This window comes from Hesperophylax consimilis, chromosome 8, assembly GCF_061612785.1.
Source record: "Hesperophylax consimilis isolate HC1 chromosome 8, BYU_Hcon_1.0, whole genome shotgun sequence".
In the NCBI taxonomy this organism is placed as follows: domain Eukaryota; kingdom Metazoa; phylum Arthropoda; class Insecta; order Trichoptera; family Limnephilidae; genus Hesperophylax; species Hesperophylax consimilis.
Genome location: NC_142843.1, coordinates 24,370,463 through 24,379,555, shown reverse-complemented (window position 1 = coordinate 24,379,555; position 9,093 = coordinate 24,370,463). Strand labels below are relative to the sequence as shown.

Here is a 9,093-nt window from a genome sequence, read left to right as displayed (position 1 = left end):
AATAACATTTCTGTATAAAAATATTTAAGGGCACTTTCACCGAGCTGTAGTTTGTCAGAAGACATTTTTAACCTTTCTGTACCCATCTCCCATCCCACTCCTTTCAGTCTGACCAATTTAATGAAGATGCCATGATTGTACAACTAACGCACACGATGCATGTATTAGGGCTGTTTGTTTTATAGAATTTGAACAATTCTTCAAATCTCAGTTAATTTTTTAGTGCTGTGAAAGTTTTATTCACGTTCTGTATCTATGTCATTATGGGTCAATCGTGTCACAGAATAGAAAATAAAAATAAAAAACAACATAAAGTTGCTTTTAATAAAAATAGATTTCTGCTTTCAAATTAAGATTGATAATATTTTCTCTGATGAAAATATGTAGGCATTACGAAACAAGATCCAAGTGGGCCAAGCTACAAGCACCCTTAACAACCTTCACAGTTCACAATCAGCCATTATGTTTAGTTATGTAGGTTAGTTAACATAACACGATTTAGGGGTGGTAGGTAGTAGGTGGCAACAGGGTGGTAAAGAGTTTCCCTCTGCCCGCAGTCCAACAGCAGACCTATTGGGCATCGCGACGCTGCTTCAGTCCGACGCCAACTGTGAAACCGACGCCTGTTTTGTGTAAGCTTTGTACCAATGATATTGGAATAAAATACTAACTTTAATTATTTTAACCAATATACTTGCTCTGTTCGTAATGTTGCCTGAGACAAATAACTAAATTTGTAACGTCAGCATTTACTTTTATAAAATACAAGTTGTTTGATATTAGTCCTGTTTTAAATAACATAACAGATTTTACTGTTTGTGAGCAATCGGAAATTTTTCCGATTTTCGAGAAATGAGCCCTTTTTTGCTATTTCTACACATTTTAAAATGTCAGTGAGAAAATAAAATAGGTATTCTTCTTATGGTCCAGATAAAACCGATAAGTTTTCCTTTCAATCGAAGTTCTAAGTCGGAATTTAAAAAAATCAGAATTAGAAAAATATTTTATTTATTATTGGTACAAAGTAAAATTTTATATTGATTACCTTAATAACAGTGAAAAGTGTTAAATATTTTAAATACAGTGGTATAAAAAAAAACAAAATGGAGTCCTGTGGAATGAGCATTATCAAATACCTTCTATTTTTGTTCAATGCTGTTTTTGCGGTAAGTTTCAATTATTATAAATACTTTTTCTATTTATGTTTCATAAAATTATTTTAATATACAACCAAAATCATTAATATTGCACGAATACAAATAATACATTCTCATTTCAAAGCATTTATGGATTAGGTATATTATTTAATGTATGCAAATATGCTTCAATTTGATTATAATAAAAAATTGTTTATTATAAAACATACATTTAGAAATTAATAATTTATAAATTTACTATATTGCATATTTCTGACCTACCGAATGTAATAAGTTACCTCCATTAAAAGAAGATTGGTACCATTTTTGCAACAGGTCTTGGGGATTCTCATCATTGCCGCTGCTTCCTACGACATCGCCCTAGCCAAGGAGTACAATAGTATGGGAGATGCAAATGGAATTGAAACTGATATACTTCTCATAGTCATCGGCATCCTCATCCTGTTGATAGCTGTATTCGGATGCTTTGGGGCCATCAAAGAAAGCCCTAAACTTCTATACCTGGTATGTACACAGTATTACTTGAAATAATATCCAATTAATACTATAAAATAGATTTTTATGGAATATCTAGTTTCCAGTGAAAATATAGAGCGTACGAGGAAAAGTATGAAATGGCGGTCAGTTGGAACTGGACAATGAAAAGACAAAAAGCTACAGAACTTTTACTTTGAAAACTTACAAATTTTGATCGTGTCGTGTAAAACGGGAGAAATTGTAGTTTTGTATCTTGTACCACAGAAATCAGATTTTCTACAAAAAGTTATACTAATATGTACGGATGGTCTTCTCATCAAGGCATTTTATTGGCGTTTTCTTTGCCCTGGGTATCGATTCTCCAATCCAGGCGGCTAGCAATCGTCGTCGAAAGTACACACATTGATCGACATTCTTATTCTTGTAAAACTTCAAAAGTCATTCCACTCGGACAACGAGTGGGTCGAACCACTCTCCAGTTTAATGACTTCGTCGAGAATCGAGGCACAGAAAGGTTACGACCATGCGTAGCTAATTAGCTTAAAACACCACTTACATCAGTGATATCCATAGATAGGGGTTTAAGAATGCTAAGAAGGCCATAAACAAAATAATCAACGCTGATTAAAGGCGTGTGGTGCTCCACCCACTTCAAGCCCTGTGAAAATAAAATATTTCTCACACTTTTATTTCGGCCAATCCCATGTGAAGTGACCACAACGAATGCCATAATATTTCGAGGTCTTTTTATAACAATCATGACCCTTCAGCACGGGACTGGTGAGTTGGAGAGGGTGGGGTAGTTTGGTAGTTGTGACATATCACGCGAACTGGATGTTTATCTGAAATATATTTATGTGATAGAAACATTGTAAATTTTCCGCGATTCTACCTCATAATTAATGGATGGATATCACTACAAACGAGTATGTCAACGAAATATTATATTTTGTGGTTGCTTTGCTAATGGGGGAAAGTGATGACACCATGACTCGAAAACTATTTGCTACCTAGCTGGTAAAACTTCGCGTTTTAAGGAAAGGAGTGTTTTTTATTAAAGACTTTTAATAAATTGCTCGATTAACACGAATTCGTGCTAATTCACATGCGAAACTCAAACATATTACCATTAAAAACAGCCGGCTTAGGAACGCAGTTTTATTGTAATGCTTTTAAAATCACGCTTTGTTACATAATTTCATTTAAAAAAGCTAGATTCTGAAAAGGCTTTAACCTTGATGTTTCACGCAACCTTTGAAAAGTTGATTTATGTTAGTGTTACACTTAAAAAGTGCTTCTTTCTTTTCTTTTCCCTGATTTGACATTTGTTCTCAGTTCGCTGGCTGCCTGATCCTCATCATCATCCTGGAGCTGTCAGTTGGTATCGCAGCGGCTGTTCTACGTCCCCAGATGGAGACCACTGTGAAAAAGCATCTTCGCGAATCTTTCATCAAGAACAAAGCTGATTCTGGACACAAAGTCTTCTGGGATAAACTGCAAAGGAACGTGAGTTATTTGCGGAAATTCATTTTCTCAAAGGCATTTAATTGTAACAGTTCTAACGCGCTGTTCTTGAAAGCTTGATACTGCACCCGGTTTATCTTTTTCTTACTGATCCGTGAAGGATTTACATAAATTAGCTTCATGTAATAAAAAAATAGAGTTCCTGTAGGAGCCCTGGAGGAGTCACCATCTGTCAAACTGTTCTTGGTATAAACCAGGGCGGAAAAGCGGTGGATATCTTCCATTGATCCGTGAAGGAGCAGGGTTAGCATTATTGAAGTTGCTACGCGGGAACAATATGAAAGCAATTAGTTGAAACAAAACATTGAATTGTCAGTCCTGAGAATTCACAGAAGTATATACAACTACATTGCAAATGCACTAGACACAAAGTGAGCATTTAATTGATGATATCAGCACTGTGGGAAGTTGTTCTAGAAAGTTAAATATCGACATCGTAATCTATGCATGATGTGTTCACTGTTCATTGATGTGTCATACCACCGAGACAGGCCTTAATAATTTATCACCGTAAAGTACACAAGTTCAGATCTGCATCAGATTGCTTCGTTGACATACTTGTATCAAATATTTCAGTTATGCACATTTATAAGTAGTATTTGGCAACGATAGTCGCCAAATTATTTTCGTATCTAAAATCTTGAAAATGATCAAAATCAAAAATATCATGTTTAACTTGATTGTGTCGGAGGATCAAAGTTGAATTAAACAAGGTTGAATGAAGAGATCCGAAATAATAGGAAAATCGATTTATAATATAAGGCACTAAGCGATTCCTTTTAATGGTAAATGATTTAGTAATATAAAGGCGGAGATGGAGATTAGGAGAATACGTGACTCCCAAGAGTATGGAAAAAAAATTGTGAATGCTACATTAGGACATGGCACGATAAATTGAAGGACATCTCCAAAATCGGAACATAATGGGGACACAATGGTCACACTTGCTCCGGGTAGTAAGGACTCTTGTCATGATCCGATGGATGTATTATGCAGCGTATAAAGAGAAGAAAAGAGTTTCCTCGAGCCGAACCACGAATTATGAGAGATTTATCAAAGAACAACCGTAACTGTTCCTTTCCCGTAATTCGTGGCTGAGCTCGCGGAAGTTTTCTCATGTTTTTACGCAGCATTAGATTCGCTTGATCGTTGCAGAGCTTCCTCGAGTTTTTGCATTCATATTTGCTTCTCCAGAAGATTCTTTAGTCACATTTGATTTTTGTTTTTAATTTTCTGATTTCTTTTCTTATATGCCAAGAAGGATTGGTGAATCATTTAAATTACTGATTTTAAATTTACTGTTGTTTATAGCAAATAGAACGGTATTCTTCGCGCCTCACAATTTTTACCTCGTTTGGGTGTTAAAAATAATGGCTGGCTTTTATATAGACTTAGGACGGGTTGTTCCACAGAATATGAACATTCATCAATGTGAATTTTTAAGTTCTGTGAAAGTCCTATTTAATTTTTTTTACTATATCATTATGGGCCAGTTGCTTCACAGAATTGAAATAATAACAAAAAAAAATTAATAGCCAATATTTACCACTGTCCTTTTTCGCCAGCAAGCTGCCTTGGCCATATATACTTACATACATTGTTTGTGTTGTGTGAGGAGAAGTATGTGCTGGTTATGGCGTTTTTGAGTTCCTCCACACTCGCCTTTGGAATAAGGAAAACCATCGAAAACCTTATTTAATAAGAAAGCGGCCGTTTGTCAACATGGAACAAGGCGGCCTTTAGTGACAACACTATGTGATGTCCCGTGTGGTGTGAGTGTCATATTTGAATTGATTCTATTTCTTTTTGGTGTCCAGCTGATGTGCTGCGGTGTGATCGGCCCCGAAGACTACAACGAGGTGTCCAACAACGTACCGGTGCCGCCCTCGGCATGCTGCCCGGCGAAGGCGGAGGCGGCCGCGGAGAGCAGCGCGGCGCAGGCCACGCAAGCCGACGCCGCGCGCCGCTCCGAGTGCGTCGTAAGCCGATCCTACTACGCCACGGGCTGCGAGGACAAGATACTGGAGACGGTGCACGGGGCGGGCATAGCGGTCATAGTCACGGGAATCGTCTTCTGCTTCCTTGAGGTATATATTTCCTCGGAGTCAACTTCGACCAGGTTCCTAGGTTGTAGGATGGAGGAAGCACAAAGTCTGACAAAACATTCTAACTGTTGTGTCGAAATGTTTGGCACGCGTCAAGCGTGTCTCCCAGTTGCACATTTATATTCAAGGGATCGATGATACTATTTCTTTGAAGCAGCTTCCATTTAACTTTCGCATCATATCTATTAAATCTCCCCACCATTCGATGTTCGGGTTTAGCTCGATTATTAAAAGGTGAAAACAATAAAAATATCTGATTTGTATATTTGTACTTGCTCTAGCAGTTGAAATTGGTCTATCGTGAAGACTTTTTTATTTTTGTCCCAAATGCTTCCATCCGTCTGGACCCAGTGTGGCATCCCCAATTGGGGTATGTTGTGAGGCTGAATGTAGTGGGGAGGGGATGGAGATGGGGAATAGGAAGGTGGGGAAGTACCTAGATATTCAGATCTGATCACAGAACATGGCCAAAGCCATTTCATGCAACGTTTCAACGTATAAACTATATATTTGTTTTAAATTGTTGTTGTAAATTGACAAATACAATTATTCAAATAAAATTTACTTGCGCATGTTGGGATTTAAAACCGCGACCTGCAGCTAGCTAGTCGAGTTGTTGAATTTGTATGATGCCCTGCGCATCGATTTCTTTAATAAACTAAAAAGCCTTGCCTACATTGTCTACTCCAAAAAATAGTTGTTTAAATAGTAAGTACTACTGTTGACACAGAATGGTACGTTATACCAGTTGTTCAAGTATTGCGTCTGATTTGGACAACAGCAGGCGAATACAGCTTTACCGTTGCTTGTTTTACCACGCCATTGATTATTCATTGGTATATTTGAATTGTTTGTAAACATCTTTTGAATTTTGATGTATTTTTTCAGGTGATAGGAATAATTCTCGCGCTTTGGCTGGCACAGGCAATCAAGAACGAAGGCAAATCTGACGGTACTGAGACTGGATGAATTTCTGGAGAAAGTTAACAGAAAAATATTTAATTCCAAAATACGTCTTCTTTATTGTGATGATCATCAATCAATTAAATCGTAACACAACAATGTATATTATTACGCAAATATTCTATTATGTAAAAATATATCAGCTTTTCTAATTATGTTCCTACCTCTCCATGTACCTACAAGTGTATTCGAAGAAGTGAGGGAATTCAAAAAAAGGATAAGTACGATTTTCTTTGCATGTTTATTTATGAGCATCTTTTGCTTATTTGATACGATAAAGAATACTTCTATGGGGTTTTCCAATAAGAGGTGTTATTTTGAATAGCCCGCTATTTCGATAGATGTTACTTTTGAAGCTGTCATTTTTTGACATTTGACAAGTAGAAACTACGCCATCATTAAAAATGGAACGATACACGCTTCAACAACGCATTGAAATTATAAAAATTCACTATTATTAATTATTAGAATTCCATCGAAAAATCATCTTGAGTGATGAGGCCCATTCCCGCCTCGGTGGCTTCGTCAACAAGCAAAATTGTCACATCTGGGGCTCGGAAAACCCAAGAGTTATTGTTGAAAAGCCTCTCTATCCTCAACGTGTGACTGTTTGGTGCGGTTTATGGTCCGGCGGAGTCATGGGACCTTACTTTCGAAAATGAGGCTGGAGCAACAGTTACGGTGAATGGATTGCGCTATCGAGAGATGATTGATGATTTTTATGGCCGGAATTGGATGGTATTGATCTGTGCAACGTTTACTTTCAACAAGACGGCGCTACGTGCCACACAAGCCACGAAACCTTTGATCTTTTACGGGAAAAGTTTCTTTGAATATCAAAATAACACCTCTTATTGGAAAATGTATTACTTTGAAGTGTCGTCATCACTCATTTCACAGAACCCGAAAATTAACTTTTAAATTTGAACAGTTCAAGTTATGTTATTATATCATTATAGACTAGTTACTTGACAAAACTTGAAAATTGACATTGAAATTCGAAAAATTGTTCAAATTCTCTGAAACAACCCGTCCTTATAATATGTGTAATAACTACTATGATTATAATATGTATGTGTTTTCGCGAGTGCAAAGTGAGTCGATCTCAGGGTGTTAAGAAAAGGTAATAGTATTTTTTTATAACGTTAAATCTTCTGGAAAAAACCATTTTATGTTGTTTTGGGTAAATCAATACGCAAGGACTTGCCTGATAGAATATTACTTTTCTTTAAATTCTGTGAATTAATGTTTTCCATTCACGTTATTATCGTAATAAATGATAAATTATGACATTTTATTTAGCTTGTAAGATAATTTTAAGAAAAAAGCATATTATTATAACTAAATATTTTCCATATTGTTATTCATTGATATTCTATTTATATACATTACTTATTGTTATTACAAAAGCAAACATAGTACCTATATCTGGAATTCTCCGTACTGATAACATCTGATTGATTTACACTTTCTAGTATCAATCAATCAACTACATATAAATATATTCCATTCCAGTTTAACAGAACACATTTTGGTTGTGAAAAATTTATTGATCTCGAAATACCTATATTTTAAAGTTTTTTTGGTAGGCGGATAAAGTTGAAATTATTTTTAATTAAAATAAAGATAATATTAAATTAAATTTAGAAGATACTTATATTTGTGACGTTCAATGTATCGCATATTGTACCTAGAAGGAATTCATCATCCCAATAAAATATAAATAATAAATGTATGATTGTTTGTTTTATTTCCAAAAATGTTTATACTTTAAAATGTTTCTCAATGATTAGTGATTGCTGATTACCTACTATTAGCTCAAATTACAGGTATGATGTAATTTATGGAATCAACAAAATTTTTAATTTAAAAATACTTACTTTGGGTCCGTTAGGTCGTTGACGCCTATCAAAAAAACCACAGAAAAATAAAAACATATTTTTGTTCCTATCCAAAGATATTTTTCTGTTATAAATTTTAATATAACAAGGAACCGATCGAAGCAAAACATATAAACACTTCAGAGCAAAATATGTCTGGTACCTACCTAGTTAATTAACGACCGGTCAGTGGCTGAGTTGGCATCGCGTTTGAGTACGCCAGACGTAGTGTGTTCAATTCCTCGGCTGGCTATGTCCTCCATCACAACACAAGCAGCATTTTGCGTTTACTGTGGTGGTAGTAGGAGATTTCAGAATATTGTCAGGTTATTCGTAACCCGGGAAAGTTTGTTTTTCTTTTAAAAAATTGAAAATAATAAGAAAAAAAAGGTTTGTAATAATTTTTATTCGACAGAATTTTGGAATGAATTAATCATCAATTCCACACCCTTCATTTGTCAAGTTGGGAGGGAAAATTGATTTATCACTCAACGAATCGAACTATTTGCAGCATATATATTATATTCTAGAACGTGTACCTATATTAGCGTCAGACGGTGAAAACATAAAACAAGATAAAAGATCTCGATAATCTATACTTTATACTTAGTATGTACTATTAGGTATACTTTGTTAATACACATATATACCTACTATGCACTATGAATTTACGTCAACTTGATTGACAACTTGAAATTTCGATTTTACTTATTCGACCTATTTTCTTGCTTATTTTTGAAAATTCTAGTCTAGTTGTAAAGTATTGCGCTACGTTAGCATTATTGAATAAAAACCAATAACATTTTTGTAAGGAATTTTCTTAAAACTTATTGAATGAAATAGTTAATTGGTTCCTACCATCACTTGAATTTATTGTTATTTTTTAACAAAAGAACACTTTAACAATTTCTAGTAATAAGTTACGACAAGTCATTCGAATTGTATTGGAAACCATATCAAATAGAAACCTTCGAAGTTTCGGAGACT

At 35.2% G+C, this 9,093-nt stretch overlaps 1 protein-coding gene across 2 annotated transcripts; it reads left to right on the top strand.

The window, feature by feature from the left end:
* Positions 1–593: 593 nt before the first annotated feature.
* LOC149421771 (tetraspanin-33-like) lies at positions 594–7,926 on the top strand. Of its 2 annotated transcripts, none has more exons than XM_089634540.1 (6): positions 594–632; positions 1,057–1,166; positions 1,473–1,661; positions 2,970–3,140; positions 4,976–5,245; positions 6,152–7,926. In XM_089634540.1, exons 2-6 carry the CDS (start codon positions 1,104–1,106, stop codon positions 6,230–6,232), a joined length of 774 nt encoding a protein of 257 aa, XP_089490666.1. In that variant the 5' UTR covers positions 594–632; positions 1,057–1,103; the 3' UTR covers positions 6,233–7,926. The 2 variants fall into 2 exon arrangements, with proteins under 2 accessions (XP_089490666.1, XP_089490667.1); XM_089634541.1 differs by having other exon boundaries at positions 604–632; positions 963–1,166.
* The last annotated feature ends 1,167 nt before the right edge of the window (positions 7,927–9,093 follow it).